Here is a 20,849-nt window from a genome sequence, read left to right as displayed (position 1 = left end):
AAGAGAGAAGGCTACGTGGAGGCCATCCCATCAATGAATCGATCATATGGGTAAAAGAGAGAAGGCTGCATGGAGGCCATCGATGAATCTATCTCATGGGTTATGGAGGGAAGGCTGCGTGGAGGCCATTCCATCGATGAATCTATCTCATGAGTAATAGAGCTAAGGCTGCGTGGAGGCCATCCCATCGATGAATCTATCTCATGAGTAATAGAGCTAAGGCTGCGTGGAGGCCATCCCATCGATGAATCTATCTCATGGGTAATAGAGCTAAGGCTGCATGGAGGCCATCCCATCAATGAATCTATCTCATGGGTAATAGAGAGAAGGCTGCTTGGAGGCCATCCCATCGATGAATCTATCTCATGGGTAAAAGAGAGAAGGCTACGTGGAGGCCATCCCATCAATGAATCGATCATATGGGTAAAAGAGAGAAGGCTGCATGGAGGCCATCGATGAATCTATCTCATGGGTTATGGAGGGAAGGCTGCGTGGAGGCCATTCCATCGATGAATCTATTGAATGGGTTATAGAGAGAAGGCTGCGTGGAGGCCATCCTATCGATGAATCAATCACATGGGTAAAAGAGAGAAGGCTGCATGGAGGTCATGGATGAATCGATCATATGGGTAAAAGAGAGAAGGCTGCTTGGGGGCCATCCCATCGATGAATCTATCTCATGGGTAAAAGAGAGAAGGCTGCGTGGAGGCCATCCCATTGATTAATCTATCACATGGGTAAAAGAGAGTAGGCTGCGTGGTGGCCATCACATCGATGAATCGATCACGTAGGTAAAAGAGAGAAGGCTGCGTGGAGGCCATCCCATCGATTAATCTATCTCATGGGTAAAAAAGAGAAGGCTGCGTGGAGGCCATCCCATCGGTTAATCTATCACGTGGGTAATAGAGGGAAGGCTGCGTGGAGGCCATCCCATCAATTAATCTATCACATGGGTAAAAGAGCGAAGGCTGCGTGGAGGCCATCCCATCGATGAATCTATCACGTGGGTAAGAGAGGGAAGGCTGTGTGGAGGCCATCCCATCGATTAATCCATCACTTGGGTAAAAGAGAGAAGGCTGAGGAGTCCATCCCATCGATGAATCGATCACATGGGTAATAGAGAGAAGGCTGCGTGGAGGCCATCAATGAATCTATCTCATGGGTTATAGAGGGAAGGCTGCATGGAGGCCATCCCATCGATGAATCAATCTCATAGGTAATAGAGAGAAGGCTGTGTGGAGGACATCGAAGAATCTATTGCATGGGTTATGGAGGAAAGGCTGCGTGGAGGCCATTCAATCGATGAATCTATCGCATGGGTTATAGAGGGAAGGCTGCGTGGAGGCCATCCCATTGATGAATCTATCACGTGGGTAATAGAGAGAAGGCTGCTTGGAGGGCATCCTATCGATCAATCTATTTAATGGGTATTAGAGAGAAGGCTGCTTGGAGGCCATCCTATCGATGATTCTATCTCCTGGGTAATAGAGAAAAGGCTGCTTGGAGGCCATCCCATCGATGAATCTATCTCATGGGTAAAAGAGAGAAGGCTGCATGAAGGCCATCCCATCGATGAATCTATCTCATGGGTAAAAGAGAGAAGGCTGTGTGGAGGCCATCCCATCAATGAATCGATCATATGGGTAAAAGAGAGAAGGCTGCATGAAGGCCATCAATTAATCTATCTCTTGGGTTATAGAGAGAAGGCTGTGTGGAGGCCATCCTATCGATGAATCGATCACATGGGTAAAAGAGAGAAGGCTGCATGAAGGCCATCAATGAATCTATCTCATGGGTAACAGAGAGAAGGCTGCATGGAGGTCATCGATGAATCGATCATATGGGTAAAAGAGAGAAGGCTGCTTGGGGGCCATCCCATCGATGAATCTATCTGATGGGTAAAAGAGAGAAGGCTGAGTGGAGGCCATCCCATGGATTAATCTATCACATGGGTAAAAGAGAGAAGGCTGCGTGGTGGCCATCACAGCGATGAATCGATCACGTAGGTACAAGAGAGAAGGCTGCGTGGAGGCCATCCCATCGATTAATCTATCTCATGGGTAAAAAAGAGAAGGCTGCGTGGAGGCCATCCCATCGATTAATCTATCACGTGGGTTATGGAGGGAAGGCTGAATGGAGGCCATCCCATCGATGAATCTATCTCATGGGTACAAGAGAGAAGGCTGCGTGGAGGCCATCCCATCGATGAATCTATCACGTGGGTAATAGAGGGAAGGCTGCGTGGAGGCCATCCCATCGAGTAATCTATCACATGGGTAAAAGAGCGAAGGCTGCGTGGAGGCCATCCCATCGATGAATCTATCACGTGGGTAATAGAGGGAAGGCTGCGTGGAGGCCATCCCATCGATTAATCTATCACTTGGATAAAAGAGAGAAGGCTGAGTGGAGGCCATCCCATCGATGAATCGATCACATGGGTAATAGAGAGAAGGCTGCGTGGAGGCCATCGATGAATCTATCTCATGGATTATGGAGGGAAGTCTGCATGGAGGCCATCCCATCGATGAATCTATCTCATGGGTAATAGAGAGAAGGCTGCTTGGAGGCCATTCCATCGATGAATCTATTGCATGGGTTATAGAGAGAAGGCTGCATAGAGGCCATCCCATCGATTAATCTATCTCATGGGTAAAAGAGAGAAGGCTACGTGGAGCCCATCCCATCAATGAATCGATCATATGGGTAAAAGAGAGAAGGCTGCATGGATGCCATCAATGAATCTATCTCATGGGTTATGGAGGGAAGGCTGCGTGGAGGCCATTCCATCGATTAATCTATCACGTGGGTTATGGAGGGAAGGCTGCATGGAGGCCATCCCATCGATGAATCTATCTCATGGGTAAAAGAGAGAAGGCAGCGTGGAGGCCATCCCATTGATGAATCTATCACGTGGGTAATAGAGGGAAGGCTGCGTGGAGGCCATCACATCGATTAATTTATCACATGGGTAAAAGAGCGAAGGCTGCGTGGAGGCCATCCCATCAATGAATCTATCACGTGGGTAATAGAGGGAAGGCTGCGTGGAGGCCATCCCATCGATTAATCTATCACATGGGTAAAAGAGAGAAGGCTGAGTGGAGGCCATCCCATCGATGAATCGATCACATGGGTAATAGAGAGAAGGCTGCGTGGAGGCCATCGATGAATCTATCTCATGGGCTATAGAGGGAAGGCTGAATGGAGGCCATTCCATCGATGAATCTATCTCATGGGTAAAAGAGAGAAGGCTACGTGGAGGCCATTCCATCGATGAATCTATCACGTGGGTAATAGAGGGAAGGCTGCGTGGAGGCCATCCCATCGATTAATCTATCACATGGGCAAAAGAGAGAAGGCTGAGTGGAGGCCATCGATGAATGTATCTCAAGGGTTATAGAGGGAAGGCTGTGTGGAGGCCATCGATGAATCTATCTCAAGGGTTATAGAGGGAAGGCTGTGTGGAGGCCATCGATGAATCTATCACGTGAGAACTAGAGAGAAGGCTGCATGAAGGCCATCCCATTGATGAATCTATCTCATGGGTAATAGAGAGAAGGCTGCATGGAGGCCATCCCATCGATGAATCTATATCATGGGTAATGGAGGGAAGGCAGCGTGAAGGCCATCCAATAGATGAATCTATCACGTGGGTAATACAGAGAAGGCTACATGAGTCCATCCCATCGATGAATCTATTGCGTGGGTAATAGAGGGAAGGCTGCGTGGAGGCCATCCCATCGATGAATCTATCTCATGGGTAATAGAGGGAAGGCAGTGTGAAGGCCATCCAATAAATGAATCTATCGCGTGGGTAAAAGAGAGAACACTGCTTGGAGACCATCCCATTGATTAATCTATCACATGGGTAAAAGAGCGAAGGCTGCGTGGAGGCATCCCATCGATGAATCTACAGCGTGGGTAATAGAGGGAAGGCTGCGTGGAGGCCATCCCATCGATAAATCTACCACGTGGGTAATAGAGGGAAGGCTGCGTGGAGGCCATCCCATCGATTAATCTATCACATGGGTAAAAGAGGGAAGGCTACGTGGAGGCCATCGATGACTCTATCTCAAGGGTTATAGAGGGAAGGCTACATGGAGGCCATCGATGAATCTACTAGTGGTTGCCAAATCTTGGAAGACATCCTGTTAGAAGCCTGTAGGGGATTTTGTGTGATGTTAATGCAGGGTCTGTATATGACCCAAGCGCATCTCGTGTGGGACAAGATATCATTGACCAATTTCCAATCTAGTAAGAGCTGTTTGATGTAAATTTCTCCTATAAAACCCATTAAAAACAAATGAGAGCTGCTGGTTCTCCCTAGAGCAGGACACTCCTAAAGTCTAAAACATGCTGACAAAATAAAATATAGGCCCTACATTGTGAGTGGTCCATAAAACCCCCCCTTATTGTTTCCTGGTTTTACTGTTATTGAAATTTCTAAAACTACAGAGGGGGCAAGTAATAGGGATATGAGATTTTGGGGAATAATATGCAGATATCAGACTGTACCAATTTCTGCAAGTTTTTACCAGTATTCTACCCGGAGACGTTGCCTTTTGGAAGTGGACAAACTCTTCATGCAGAATACCACCTGCCTCCGGGGTACCTGCTCAACTCAGGGTTCCGATTGTTCTGGTAATTCCACCTTGGGGGCTCTGTAGGAGATGAATTTCTCACATCCCATATTTTCAAAGAAAGCTGTAGAACAAGCTTTGCTTAAACATTTGACATGTATTGAACGCCCACAGGTAAAACAAATGCATTCATTTGTGTCCCCAGAGCTATCACTACAACTGGTTTCAATAACTTGTAATCCGATTACTTTCCCTTACTAGGAGTACACCAAAGCTTGGATTCCTTCACAAGTGATCCAAACATGGGGGAGTGATGTACAAGCTGTTGCATGTACATCTTTGCCAAAGCTATGTGGCATTCCTGCTCTAAGCCTGAGAAGGAGAGTCCCTACTGAAGTCTGCTGCCAGTAGAAGCAATAGTGTTTCCACCAGTAGGGCACACTTCTGGCAAGGAGATCCGGCACCAGGATTTCTCTGGAAGAGCCTCACTTCCTTCTGAGTCTCAGTCACTTAAGATGGCGGCAAGAGCCATGCAATACCTTGGAGCTGTGTTCTACTTTGTGTGAGAGGGTGATATACATGTAGATACTGCTCATAGGGGAGGTGCTTCAATGCAGAGATGCACCTAGCCAAACCACAGACACTCTGCCGAGGGGTGGGCTCTGAGGCGGGTTACTATAAATGCTTTCCATCGACCCCATATGGCGTTCACACAACAAGAGGTCCTACCACATCCCACCAATCTGTTGGGGCATTCATGAACTCCTACTGCGTAGATTTGGTGTTTATAAGTTTGGGGTACGTCTGATGGATGGTGCATGTCTGGGCAGCCTCCGGGATTCAATCTGATGGAAGATTACATCCTGGACAAGCAACAGAAATGTGACCCGTTGGACCGTACAGCAAACCCAGTTAGTTAAACTAAAGGTGTCGCATGGTAGATAAACGTTTCTTGAGATGCCTCATACCATGAAAAGTTGGCTGAGAATGAGATGGTTGATGAAGGGGGGGGTGACTACTGTTATCCAAATGACCATCAAGCGATGTCTGTATAGGATGGTCCCCTGATTTCTGGCAGATGTTAAAGGCTGTGGTATGGATCCTAGCTCCCTGGGCCACCAAGCATCTGACCAGTGCAAACAGGACCCCGTCCGTCTTATAGCCATCGCCTAGGGACTTCAAACATACCGAGAATGAAACTGGACCAGGTCACTTGGATGTGTTCTGATATGGGTGTGATCTGCACATGAGAGAACTTCAACACCTAAAGATCTGATAATACCACAAGTGGCGCCATAAGAGAGGGACTGAGAAAAGGATCTTACCACAAGCCACAGGGGACCTTGGAGTTGTTAGATCCAGAAGGTGAGTGAAAAATTGATAGGGAGAGAAGTGAGAATGAAGAGATTGAAGCCACAGAAGGCATTCAGACAGATACCAAGTTGTAAAGGCGTCGGATTAGAGTGCCACGTGACACCATGTCCTGAAGAGTGGCCACTGACGTTAGTGCGTCATTGGCCACTAACGCCACAGAAGATCCACAGTCCCACAGGCTGCCCCTCCTCATTTACTCAGAAAAAGTTATCAATAAGGTGAAATGTGGCAGATCAGGAAAATGAAAGAATGGTCAGTTACTGTTCTGGATAAGTAATCTGTAAACAATACACCACCCCCTACTCATGGTCTCATACCGTGCGCGCGACACTTACATCTCTAGAGATATTGAGCGTCACCTGCTCGTTGGCCATCGTAGCAATCCCTGGCATTGTCAAGAGTTTGTCCAAAGTGACCTGGGGACAAAAAACAGAAAATCTTTTAAATATTGGTGAAAAATAAAATCTTTGTTTTTAATAATCCATTGCTGTATGAATAAAGTCGCAATTTGTGGGAGCGGGTTGTGGTGGAACGTCTACAACCTTTCCATTCATCTCCACAAGATTTGAATTAGCTTCTGATCTTGTAGGTTTCCTGAGCTGGTCTGTAAATAACAGGGGCCAGAGAAGTGCCCCTTCCCCCCCAAGCGCTTTCAGGTCATGATATTGGGGTCCCAATACTGTATGTCATGGACAGAAGGGGTATTCCCGGTACAGTTCCAGCCGCTGTGCTCAGGGCCAGATGAAGTTCACAGGCATTGGTGGAGTTTAATAGAGATGAATTGTTTGGCTATAAAGGAAGGTGCAGGAAGTGCAGAGCTCTGTAAGGCAGACTGGCGGTTAGCAACATAGTTCAACAATCAAAACTGTATGAACCCAGGAGGCTAAAGGAGGAACATGCAATTGCCTCAGCTGGAGGTAGGACATGCAGACCCGACATGCAGACTCCGCAGCTGGAGGTAGGACATGTAGACCTGACAAGTAGACTCTGCAGCTATAGGAGGAACATGCAATCGCCTCAGCTGGAGGTAGGACATGCAGACCGGACATGCAGACTCCGTGGCTGGAGGTAGGACATGCAGACCCGACATGCAGACTTCGTGGCTGGAGGTAGAACATGCAGACTCTGCAGCTATAGGAGGAACATGCAATCGCCTCAGCTGGAGGTAGGACATGCAGACATGATATGCAGACTTTGCAGCTATAGGAGGAACATGCAATTGCCTCAGCTGGCGGTAGAACATGCATATCCGACATGCAGACTGCGCGGCTGGAGGTAGGATATGCACACCCGGCATGCAGACTGGGCGGCTTGAGGTAGGACATGCAGACCCGACATGCAGACTCTGCAGCTGGAGGTATCACATGTAGACCCGATATGCAGACTATGCAGCTGGAGGTAGGACATGCAGACTCCGTGGCTGGAGGTAGGACATGCAGACCCGACATGCAGACTCTGCAGCTGGAGGTATCACATGTAGACCCGACATGCAGACTATGCAGCTGTAGGAGAAACATGCAATCGCCTCAGCTGGAGGTAGGACATGCAGACCCGACATGCAGACTCCGTGGCTGGAGGTAGGACATGCAGACCCGACATGCAGACTGCGCGGCTGGAGGTAGGATATGCACACCCGGCATGCAGACTGGGCGGCTTGAGGTAGGACATGCAGACCCGACATGCAGACTCCGTGGCTGGAGGTAGGACATGCAGACCCGACATGCAGACTCCGCGGCTGGAGGTATCACATGCAGACCCGACATGCAGACTCTGCAGCTGTAGGAGGAACATGCAATCGCCTCAGCTGGAGGTAGGACATGCAGACTCTGCAGCTGGTGGTAGAACATGCAGACCCGACATGCAGACTCCGTGGCTGGAGGTAGGACATGCAGACCCGACATGCAGACTCCGCAGCTGGAGGTATCACATGCAGACCCGACATGCAGACTCTGCAGCTATAGGAGGAACATGCAATCGCCTCAGCTGGAGGTAGGACATGGAGAGACCCGACATGCAGACTCCTCAGCTGGAGGTGGGGAATGCAGATTTCTCAGCTGGAGGGAGAACATGCAGATTTCTTACAGGTCGAGCAATGTCACTTACCGCAGCTGTAGAGAAGATGTGGTTCTTTACCAGCTCCTGGAGTTTGTTTTTAGCCTGAGGGGGAAACAAAACATCAAACGTGTTTACCTTTACACACATTTCCTTCCACATCATTCACCGCACTTATCTCCCCCTGCAGCACAACTGTCATAAAGTAACTCTCACACATTGCATCACACATTGCATAGATCCACCTCAGCTACAATCTATACTAAATAAACCATCACACACCTCACAGATCTTCCTCACTGCACACCAATACTAAAGTATTCATCACACACCACACAGATCTCCCCACTGCACACCAATACTAAAGTAACCATCACACACCACACACATCTCCCCTTGCCACATACCTATACTAAAGTAACCATTACACACCATATTCATCTCTCCCTACTGCACACCTGAACTAAATTAACTATCACACACCACACACCTATACCCAAGTAACTAACACAAACATACATAAACCTTAAAAGTGTAGACAAATTCAGCGCCACATAAAAACAACACACAGACCCTTACACAGACAAAAACGTTTCTGAGGCTACTCCTAGATGTGAAATTCTGAACTCACACCAGCTGTGTCTTGGAAGCTCTGCACTGGTTACCTGTTCCTAGAAGATCTTTTGTAAAGGTGCCATGCATCACTCGCAAGGCAGTAAATGGCAATGGCTCAGAGTCCCTCGGGAAAGAGAACATCACAAAATACGTCCAACACGAGAACCTGTGCTGCAGACCTAGACCTTGTCTTCTCATTACAAATTACAAAAAGAAGCACTGGTGCAGTACTGTCTCTGGATAGGTAGCAACACTCTGGAACACTCCACAAACAAAGATGAGGGCCACAGAAAACCAAATGACCTTCAGAAGGGTAGTTAGTCAAGAGCTGGCTTTTTGCAACCTGATCACAAGTACGAAAACAAGAAAAAACTTCCCATGATGGGACATGCTTAACAAAGAACACCATGAAGAACAGCATAACAAAACTAGACCTTGTTCCTTAATCATCGAACCATCATTAAACTGTGCAGCCCAGAAAGGCGATCACCAACCTAGAAGGTGATTATCAACCGAGAAGGTGATTTTCAACCGAGAAGGTGATTATCAACCGAGAAGGTGATTATCAAACTAGAAGGTGATTATCAACCGAGAAGGTGATTATCAAACTAGAAGGTGATTATCAGCCAAGAAAGTGATTATCAACCAAGAAGGTGATTATCAACCGAGAAGGTGCTCACCAACCTAGAAGGTGATTCTCAATCCAGAAGGTGCTCACCAATGTAGAAGGAGCTCATCAACCTAGAACGTGATTATCAACCGAGAAGGCGATTATCAACTGAGAAGGAGCTCTCCAACCTAGAAGGTGATTATCAACCAAGAAGGTGATTCTCAACCGAGAAGGTGATTACCAACCAAGAAAGTGATTATCAACCGAGAAGGTCGAGGGCCAGATAGTAGAAGAGGATTCACTGGGGTCTCCCTAATATCCCTAATGATATCTTGCACTTTCTGGAGAAAAAACTTCTGAAAGGTTTCGCAGTCCGGTTGCTCAGTTGCAGGAATTTTCCCCTCCAGCTGCGTTAGCTCCCTGAGGATTGCGAAAGGTTCCCTTTGTTTATTCACAGCCCCTTTGATTCTATCCTCATAAAAGGTTGCCTTCCTCGCCAGGATGTCCGCCTTATATTTTGATAGAAGTGTTTTATAGGCTTCCGACTCAGCTGGACTGTAGCTGAGTCTCCACCTTCTCTCCGCCTTGCGAAGAACTTGTTTCTTTTCCCTGAGCGAGGTGTCAAACCACGGTGCTCCTTTTCCTTTGACTCTGGTCTTCTCCAACCGCTCAGGGGCTAACATGTCCAGAGCAGCGCGGATCCAGGCCAGGAGGGCTGTGGTGTCAGAGTCCAAGCTTCTCCCGCTCCTCTCAGGCTGTGAAATAGAAAGAAGTGTAGAGATTAGAGCGTCTGCCTCCACCTTCCTCCATGGTCGAACCTGGAGGATTGGACGTTACTGGTGGGAGGTCCCCTGGGACCCAGCACTTGATCAGGGAATGTCTGACCATATACAAGGACTAACCTCGTTTATTTCTGTCTGGGATATGGAGGACCAGATTAAGTCCAGCGTATGGCCCTTCACATGTGTGGGTCCCGCTGCTAATTGCCGTAGGTTAAGCGAGGAGAGGTTGCTGTCAAACTCCCCCTCTATCGGGTCTCAGGGTAATTTATCCCAGTGATAGTTGAAGTCCCCTACCACCATGAGGGATTTATATCTGGAGCCCGGATCCGTTAGTAACTCCAAGAAGGCTTCATTAAAGTCTGGCGAGCTCTGTGGTGGGCGGTACACTACTATCAGCAGAATACAGGAGGATTTTAATGAGATTTTTATCCCAAGAAGCTCTGCGCTATCGCAATTTTCAGCTACGACCTGTGTCACCCTGAGGTTTTTTTTAAAAAGGAAAGCGACCCCCCCCTCTACTCTCATTAGTGCGATTATATCACAGAGCCTCATATTCAGGTGGCAGTGACGCCAGTATGTCGGGAGTAGAGGAGGCTCCTAGCCAGGTCTCCGTGAGGGCAAGAATGTCAATCTCGCTATCCTCCAGGAGAGAAAATACTTCCAGATGGTGCTTTTGCAGTGAACGTGTGTTTAACGTCACTATTTTTATCCCTTGAATCCTGTGAGGGTGTTACAGGATTCTGGGATGTCTAGATTCACCCTCTCCCTGCAACAGACCTTCTTCCCGAAGTGTAGCTAGTATCATCAGATCTAAACTTTCGTTACCAGATCTTAGAGCCCGGAGGGTCTCCATGGAGTAGGTATGAGATTGTTGAGGGGTGTTGGCCCCTGGGCCCGTCCTGGGGCGGACGGGCGCAGACGGGCTTCCCTCTGGCGTGGCTCCGGCGCACCAGCGGCGCGCCCGCTGCGCGTGCATGCTGCGCGCTTGCATTCTAGTTCTTTAAGTAGCGTATGGAAAGGGATCCTTAAAGACACTAGCGCGCTAACCCAGAAGTCGTCTTGGGAGCATCTCTAATCCCCTGAGCCCCCACTCAAGATGGCGATCGGGAGTGAGGCGGCGCAAGTCTCACCCAAGTGGTGAGTGGTGTGGGTCAAAATTTTAATGTGTGGGCAATGCGATTGTCGAGGGAGCAATGGGCATACAATAAAAGTATTAGGCTAGCACCAATTCCAAAATTACAGCAACACAACAAAATCGATTAAAAAGGAGTCTAATACTCCAACAATGTTTAAGATGCAGGCAGCAATTCAAAGCGGTAGCGTGACAAACCAATTCCAATGAACTGAGAATGAGCTCACCAACCAAAAAGGTGATCATCAACTGAGAAGATGATTATCAACACAGAAGGTGATTATAAACCCAGAAGGTGCTCACCAATGTGGAAGGTGCTTACCAACCTAGAAGGAGATTATCAACTGAGAAGGAGCTCATCAACCTAGAAGGTGATTATCAACTGAGAAGGTGATTATCAACCAAGAAGGAGCTCTCCAATTGAGAAGGAGCTCATCAACCAAGAAGGTAATTATCAACCGAGAAGGTGATTATAAACCGAGAACGTAATCATCAACTAAGAAGGGGATTTTCAACCGAGAAGGTGATTATCAACCAAGAAGGTGATCTTCAACCGAGAAGGTGATTATCAACTGAGAAGGTGATTATCAACCAAGAAGGAGCTCTCCAATTGAGAAGGAGCTCATCAACCAAGAAGGTAATTATCAACCGAGAAGGTGATTATAAACCGAGAACGTAATCATCAAATAAGAAGGGGATCTTCAACCGAGAAGGTGATTATCAACTGAGAAGGAGCTCATCGACGTAGAAGGAAATTATCAACGGAGAGGGAGCTCATCAACCTAGAACGTGATTATCAACCGAGAAGGTGATTATCAACCGAGAAGGCGATTATCAACTGAGAAGGAGCTCTCCAACCTAGAAGGTGATTATCAACCAAGAAGGTGATTCTCAACCGAGAAGGTGATTACCAACCAAGAAGGTGATTATCAACCGAGAAGGTGATTATCAACTTAGAAGGAGCTCACCAACCAAGAAGGTGATTTTCAACCGAGAAGGTGATTATCAACGAGAAGGTGATCATCAACCGCGAACGTGATTATCAACGAGAAGGTGATCATCAACCGAGAAGGTGATTATCAACAAAGGTGATTACCAACCAAGAAGGTGATTTTCAACCGAGAAGGAGCTCATCAACTGAGAAGGAGCTCATCAACCGAGAAGGTGATTATGAACTGAGAAGGAGCTCACCAACTAAGGAGGTGATCATCAACCGAGAAGATGATTATCAACCCAGAAGGTGCTCACCAATGTAGAAGGTGCTTACCAACCTAGAAGGAGATTATCAACTGAGAAGGAGCTCATCAACTAAGAAGGTGATTATCAACCGAGAATGTGATTATCAACCGAGAAGGTGATCATCAACCGAGAAGGTGATTATAAACCCAGAAGGTGATTATCAACCCAGAAGGTGATTATCAACCCAGAAGGTGCTCACCAATGGAGATGGTGCTTACCAACCTAGAAGGAGATTATCAAATGAGAAGGAGCTCATCAACCTAGAAGGTGATTATCAACCAAGAAGGAGCTCTCCAACTGAGAAGGAGCTCATCAACCAAGAAGGTGATCATCAACCAAAAAGATGATTATCAACCGAGAAGGTGATCATCAACTAAGAAGGGGATTATCAACTGAGAAGGTGATTATCAACCGAGAAGGTGATCATCAATCGAGAAGGTGATTATCAACTGAGAAGGAGCTCTCCAACCTAGAAGGTGATTATCAACCAAGAAGGTGATTCTCAACCGAGAAGGCGATTACCAACCAAGAAGGTGATTATCAACCGAGAAGGTGATTATCAACTTAGAAGGAGCTCACCAACCAAGAAGCTGATTATCAACCGAGAAGGTGATTATCAACTGAGAAGGAGCTCATCGACCTAGAAGGAAATTATCAACGGAGAGGGAGCTCATCAACCTAGAACGTGATTATCAACCGAGAAGGTGATTATCAACTGAGAAGGCGATTATCAACTGAGAAGGAGCTCTCCAACCTAGAAGGTGATTATCAACCAAGAAGGTGATTCTCAACCGAGAAGGTGATTACCAACCAAGAAGGTGATTATCAACCGAGAAGGTGATTATCAACTTAGAAGGAGCTCACCAACCAAGAAGGTGATTTTCAACCGAGAAGGTGATTATCAACGAGAAGGTGATCATCAACCGCGAACGTGATTATCAACGAGAAGGTGATCATCAACCGAGAAGGTGATTATCAACAAAGGTGATCACCAACCAAGAAGGTGATTTTCAACCGAGAAGGAGCTCATCAACCGAGAAGGAGCTCATCAACTGAGAAGGAGCTCATCAACTGAGAAGGTGATTATGAACTGAGAAGGAGCTCACCAACTAAGGAGGTGATCATCAACCGAGAAGATGATTATCAACCCAGAAGGTGCTCACCAATGTAGAAGGTGCTTACCAACCTAGAAGGAGATTATCAACTGAGAAGGAGCTCATCAACTAAGAAGGTGATTATCAACCGAGAAGGTGATTATCAACCGAGAAGGTGATCATCAACCGAGAAGGTGATTATAAACCCAGAAGGTGATTATCAACCCAGAAGGTGATTATCAACCCAGAAGGTGCTCACCAATGGAGATGGTGCTTACCAACCTAGAAGGAGATTATCAAATGAGAAGGAGCTCATCAACCTAGAAGGTGATTATCAACCAAGAAGGAGCTCTCCAACTGAGAAGGAGCTCATCAACCAAGAAGGTGATCATCAACCAAGAAGGTGATTATCAACCGAGAAGGTGATCATCAACTAAGAAGGGGATTATCAACTGAGAAGGTGATTATCAACCGAGAAGGTGATCATCAATCGAGAAGGTGATTATCAACTGAGAAGGAGCTCTCCAACCTAGAAGGTGATTATCAACCAAGAAGGTGATTCTCAACCGAGAAGGCGATTACCAACCAAGAAGGTGATTATCAACCGAGAAGGTGATTATCAACTTAGAAGGAGCTCACCAAACAAGAAGCTGATTATCAACCGAGAAGGTGATTATCAACGAGAAGGTGATCATCAACCGAGAAGGTGATTATTGTAATCTACCAGGTGTCCTCAGGATCGAGGTGTAGACGGTAAGCCAACATAAAACACCCAACAACAGTTGTACGGTCCGATGGGGTTTTAATGATAAGAGTAGGACAATAAAGCATAAGGGTATAGAATAAAGGCAGTCCTATCTCGTGGCAGTTTATAACACTGCCAGCGTTTTGTTCATACAGAAGAAACAATAAAGCTTGATATTAGTATTCAAGATCATACGCTTATCTGCATGGAGTACACGTAGGACAAGTGAACCAACCGTCCTCTGCATGAATACCGGTCCCGGTATTCCCCAACGGAGGGCACTGTGCTGAGCAAATTCTGCTGCACGCTATTAGGGGTGGTCAGCGTTTAGCGCCTGATGAGCGCGCTAGCAAGCACCAAGCGTTAGTGTACTCAATTGCGGGAGCGCCTTCCCTGGCTCTCAACCGCGTTGTAATGGATGCCTTTCAAGGGAGCAGCAGCGCGACCTTAAAGCGCGGTGACAGTAGCTCTCCCGCTCAACCACGGGCTGTCCTACGAGGGAGCCACCGCTCTACCTCGCAGTCCAAGGAACATAGTACCCCAACAGAGAACGCTGGCAAACACCTCCGAGGGGTGCATCTCTGATCGCTCCTCTCACGGGAATGCCTAGCCAGGCACTCGACCGCGAGGAGCACCAAAGCGGGGGCGTAAGAGAGCAGCCACTCGATCTTACCTTCTCAAGCCGGTTTGATGCTCGGTCTGAGACCGCAGGAGCTTCCAAGGAGATTAGGGTCCGCAGTCTCCAAATCCAGGATACGCCGGCCAAGGATCTCAATATCCGACGCCCGTTCTCCACGGCGGACGTCTTTTATGGGCGTTTTCTTACTGCGCATGACCCGCGCTAGGCATTCTGGTTCCTGTAGTTCGCCCGCATGCCGATTTCCTTTTCATACGAATTGTCTAGTACAGAAGTCAGTGAGTGGCAGGGGGGGGTGATTCTTGACAGTACATCCTCCTCCCATCGACGCCGCCTCACGGGCCCGCTCTCGAGGATACTTCCTGTGGAACGACGCCACCAGTCGAGGCGCATGCACTCCGGACGCTGGTTCCCACGATTGTTCCTCCGGGCCGTACCCTTTCCATGCCACAAGGTACCACAGCTTGCCTCTCTTCCACTTTGAATCCCGTATGCCGTCCACCTCATACTCCACATCTGCATCTACCGAAACCGGCGAGGGTGGTGACCGCTTCCGAGAGGACGAGGGCTTGAGCAGAGAAATGTGAAACACTGGATGGATTCGCATCTGCCTTGGTAGACACAGCTTCATGTTCACAGGGCTGACACATTTGGAGATACGATATGGACCTATGTATCTCGGATGAAATACGCTGTGTTTACCAAACCGCAGGTTCCTGGTTGATACCCAGACGTAGTCGCCCACACCATACAAGGGCCCCGGTCTCCTTCTTTTGTCAGCTGAGGCTTTGTACGTTGCTTTGGCCGCCTCCAAGCATTTTCGTAAGAGCAAGAGTGTTTCCTTAATGCGAGCAACCCTCTCGGATGTTTCTGGCACCCGACGTTCCATGACAGGGTGCACAAAAGGGAGAAATCGGGGGTGATGTCCGTAGTTGCAGTAGAAAGGGGAACCTTCGTGGAGCTATGTGTGGCGTTGTTGTAGGCGATTTCCACTAGCCACAGGAGGTCCACCCATTCCTCCTTTCCTTGATCGATAAAACACCGCAGGTATTGTTTGAGGGTTTGGTTCAGACGTTCCGTCTGACCGTCCGTTTGCGGGTGGTAACTGGTAGACATGGCGGACGTGACATGCAGGGCCGAACACCAGGTTTTCCAGAACTGGGCCGTGAACTGCGACCCCCTGTCTGACACAATCATACTGGGCAATCCATGCAATCTCACAACGTTTTTGAGCAACAGCAACGCCAGTTGACCAGCGGAGGGCACCTGCTTACATGCGATGAAGTGTCCCATCTTTGTGAGGTAATCGACGACTACCAAGACCGCCGTGCACCCTTGGTCTACAGGTAATCCCACAATGAAGTACAAGGATATGGTTTCCCAAGGCCTGCCGGGCGTAGGAAGGGGCTGCAACAACCCTTGTGGACGGCTACGGTCCACTTTCATGGTGGCACAGGTAGTGCAAGCTGTGACCCATTGTCTGACGTCCCCTCTCATGGACGGCCACCAGAACTGTCTTCTGAGACTGTCTACCGTCTTCTCTACCCCGAGATGACCAGCGCAGGGTGAAACATGACACCAATTGAAAGCTTGTTTTCTAAGTCGTGGTGTTGGCAACGGAAGACGACGGCCGTTCACCGTTATCCCATCCCTGACTTGCCACTCCTTGTGACACTGAAGCCAGGTTTTCCAGGAAAAAGAGCAAATCCCTAGCTGGACACCTTTAAGGAATGCTTCAGGCTGTATTACCCCTAACACCGCATTCGGACGGATGATAGAGTATACTGGCATGGGTAGCCACGCCGAGACAGACGTCTGACGGGAAAGGGCGTCTGCTTTCCTGTTTTCCGTGCCTGGTCTATAAGTGATATGGAAATGAAAGCCGGAAAAGAAGAGCATCCACCTTAGTTGACGTGGAGAGAGGTGTCTTGCCGCCGTCATGAATTGCAGGTTCCGGTGGTCCGTGAACACTGTAACCACGTGCCTGGCGCCCATTAGCAGATGCCTCCACTCTGTGAAGGCTTCCTTGATTGCCAACAGTTCCTTCTCCGCAATGTGGTAATTCCTCTCCGCGTCGTTCAGTTTCCTGGACATGAAGGCTACTGGATGTAGCACACCCGTTTGCTGATGTCGTTGTGCCAGTATGCCCCCTAGAGCCACTTCAGACGCGTCCGCCTCTACCACATATGGTTGTTCCGGGTTGGGGTGGGCGAGAACAGGAGAAGTGACGAACGCCTTCTTCAGGGCCACAAACGCCTCTTGCGCTTCCGGGTTCCAAACAAACGGTTGAGACTTCCTCAATAGCTGGGTAATCGGGGCCACGAGTCCGGAGAATCCATTGATGAACCTCCTATAAAAGTTAGCGAACCCGATGAAGCACTGTACATCCTTTACGCATTGCGGAGTCGGCCCGGCCTCAACCGCCCTAATTTTGCGCTCAGCCATTTCCTGTCTATCCGGACTCAACATCACCCCTAGGAATTCCACGGATGTGACATGGAAGTCACACTTGCTGAGTTTACAGAACAGCCTGTGTTCTCTGAGTTTCCGTAGCACCGTTGACACATGTTGCACATGGTCCTCGTCAGTATCGGAATAGATGAGGATATCGTCGATGTACACAACCACGTATACATCAAGCAGATTACGGAACACCTAATTTAGGAAGAACTGGAAGGCAGCAGGGGCGTTGCAGAGCCCAAATGGGATGACAAGGTATTTGAAGAGTCCGAACCTGGTCTTGAAAGCCGTTTTCCATTCGTCACCGCTCCTCATGCGAACGAGATGGTATGCCCCCTTGAGATCCAGTTTCGTATAGATCTTGGCTTTCTTTACCTGTTCCAACAGCACGTTTATGAGTGGCAAGGGGTACGTATTCTTGACCGTGATGGCGTTCAGAGCCCTAAAGTCCACACAGATCCTTAACTCCCCATTGGCTTTCGGGATAAAAAAGAGGGGCGATGCCGCTGGGGACTTAGAAGGCCTGATAAATCCAAGGCCCAGAAGCTTGTCGAGGTATGAGCGCAAATGGAGAAACCAGCCTAATCTTTGACAATTTTGAATCATGAACTTTGAGGACAATAGAGAGGAACTCCTTGGTGATCTCTTTAATTCAGATAAAAATACCACTCGTCCACCTATACCAACAACTAAGACAGATGGCCTGAACAGTAAATTCATCCGGCTTGAAAAACTCCGTAAACAGGAGCTGGCAAAATGGTGGGACGGGCCCACATTGAAAAAATACTTGGAGAACAAACGGGGCTATTTGGCTATCAGCGATTATTTTAAAGAAAATTAAAGACTGAATAAAGGACAGAAAACTGAAGACTCAAAGTCTCTTGTCTATATATTTGTTGGGGAAACAATCATGACAATTTTATATGTGATTTAATAAATGCTGAGATATTATTCATCTTAAATTGTGTATTTAATTCTGAAGGGTGCTGTCCATTTTTCAAAGTCTAGTAAGTCAAGGAAGTAGGGTTCTCTTATCTTCCTTGTTGGGTCTGTATAGGGATTACATTCCTGGATCTAGCACCTTCGCTTTGGACCTAGTCACGGTACTTAAATAGTGGTGGAAACGTTTTGCCTTAATCCCTAAATAAAATTTTCCTCATGACTCCGAGAGGCCCCTTCTCTATCCTGGGAGTCTATAGGTTTTCCGCCTGAGTGTCTACTGCTGCCGTCACAGTCCTATTGGTCCGAAACCGACTGTTCCTCGGCTTGGCCGGGCATTCCCGTACGAAATGCCCCTTCTTGGTGCAATACAAACAGAGGCCCTGTTTGCGGCGCGATTCTTTCTCGGTTGCCGTGAGACTGGCTCTAATGGCTCCAATGTCCATTGGTTCCGACCTTGTTGTGTTGTTTGTTTCGGTAGTTCCTTGGGACCCATAAGAAGGCAGTGGTTTTCCTTTCCTCTTATGATCGCCTCTGCGCTCGCCCAAACGATGATCCAGGCGCAAGACCAGGTTAATGAGTCCTTCGCATGTCTTGGGCTGTGGATCAATCTGTGCGATAACATCCTTCAGCTCATCGCTCAACCCTTGATGAAAGAGTGCAGATTGCTTCGAAGCGGGCCACTTGGTTTCAGCCACTAGACGTCTGAACGTACTCAAATACTGTAAGAGATCGTTGCTGCCTTGGCAAAGTTCCAGCAGTTCCCTGTCTGCGGTGTAGGAATCGGCCCTTCTGTCGAACACTTTCACGAACTCCTCTCGAAAGGCTTCCCAATTGCATAAGAGAGGGTCGTCACGGCTCACCAACGGAACAGCCCATTGGGCGGCATTCCCGGCCAGATACGAGATGATGAAAGCCACTCTTGCTTGATTGGTAGGGAATGATTTTTGTTTACATGAGAGGTGCAAGGCCACTTGAGTCAGGAAAACCTGCACTGAGCTGGGATCTCCTCTGTATCTCTCAGGTGTGGCCAGGGGTATGGAGACGGGCATCTCCACCACTACCGCCGAAGAAGAGGTCGTTGGTGTGGGTCCGGTACTGAAAGGGTTTCGTTGCACAGTGTCAAGCCTGGCCCTTAGATCTGCTGTTTCCAGCCTTGAGGCTGAGAGTTCACTTTGCACTGCAGCCAGGGCTGCTAACACGTCTTCCAGGGTGGCCATCGTCTTCCACCCGACCGGGAGGATGATTGTGTGTTAAAGGTCGGATATTGTGTAATCTACCAGGTGTCCTCAGGATCGAGGTGTAGATGGTAAGCCAACATAAAACACTCCACAACAGTTGTACGGTCCGATGGGGTTTTAATGATAAGAGTAGGACAATAAAGCATAAGGGTATAGAATAAAGGCAGTCCTATCTCGTGGCAGTTTATACCACTGCCAGCGTTTTGTTCGTACAGAAGAAACAATAAAGCTTGATATTAGTATTCAAGATGATACGCTTATCAGCATGGAGTACACGTAGGACAAGTGAACCAACCGTCCTCCGCATGAATACCGGTCCCGGTATTCCCCAACGGAGGGCACTGTGCTGAGTAACGGCCGACAATGCCGTTCGATTTCTGCTGTACGCTATTAGGGGTGGTCAGCGTTTAGCGCCTGATGAGCGCGCTAACGGAGCACCAAGCGTTAGTGTACTCAATTGCGGGAGCGCCTTCCCTGGCTCTCAACCGCGTTGTAATGGATTGCTTTCAAGGGAGCAGCCGCTCCACCTTAAAGCGCGGTGACAGTAGCTCTCCCGTTCAACCACGGGCTGTCCTACGAGGGAGCTGCCGCTCTACCTCGCAGTCCAAGGAACATAGTACCCCAACAGAGAACGCTGGCAAACACCTCCGAGGTGTGCATCTCTGATCGCTCCTCTCACGGGGATGCCTAGCCAGGCACTCAACCGCGAAGAGCACCAAAGCGGGGGCATAAGAGAGCAGCGGCTCGATCTTACCTTCTCAAGCTGGTTTGAAGCTCGGTCCGAGACCGCAGGAGCTTCCAAGGAGAGGAGGGTCCGCAGTCTCCAAATCCAGAATACGCCGGCAAGGATCTCAATATCCGACACCTGTTCTCCACGGCAGACGTCTTTTATGGGTGTTTTCTTCCTGCAAATGACCCGCGCTAGGCATGCTGGTTCCTGAAGTTCGCCCGCATGCCGATTTCCTTTTCATACGAATTGTCTAGTACAGAAGTTAGTGAGCGGCAGGGGGGGGTGATTCCTGACAATTATCAACCGAGAAGGTGATTACCAACCGAGAAGGTGATTACCAACCGAGAAGGTGATTATCAACCGAGAAGGTGATTTTCAACCGAGAAGGAGCTCATCAACCGAGAAGGAGCTCATCAACCGAGAAGCTCATTAACCGAGAAGGTGATTATGAACTGAGAAGAAGCTCACCAACAAAGAAGGTGATCATCAACCGAGAAGATGATTATCAACCCAGAAGGTGATTATCCACCCAGAAGGTTCTCACCAATGTAGAAAGTGCTTACCAACCTCGAAGGAGATTATCAACTGAGAAGTAGCTCATCAACCTAGAAGGTGATTATCA

The 20,849-nt window shown here is 48.3% G+C and overlaps 1 protein-coding gene across 1 annotated transcript in view; it reads right to left on the bottom strand.

Annotated features, from left to right (window-relative positions):
- The window catches only part of STAB1 (stabilin 1), a 769,578-nt gene that overhangs the window by 419,732 nt on the left and 328,997 nt on the right, over positions 1–20,849 (bottom strand). The window contains exons 17-18 of the mRNA XM_078661896.1: positions 8,055–8,108; positions 6,287–6,367 (exon numbers count right to left, since the gene is read on the bottom strand). Coding sequence (XP_078518022.1) covers positions 6,287–6,367; positions 8,055–8,108 — 135 coding nt within the window. The remainder of the gene's footprint in view (positions 1–6,286; positions 6,368–8,054; positions 8,109–20,849) is intronic.

Source organism: Lissotriton helveticus, chromosome 9 (assembly GCF_964261635.1).
Source record: "Lissotriton helveticus chromosome 9, aLisHel1.1, whole genome shotgun sequence".
NCBI classification, from domain to species: Eukaryota; Metazoa; Chordata; class Amphibia; order Caudata; family Salamandridae; genus Lissotriton; species Lissotriton helveticus.
The sequence above is the reverse complement of the archived record's forward strand: the minus strand, read 5'-3'. Positions and strand labels throughout refer to the sequence as shown.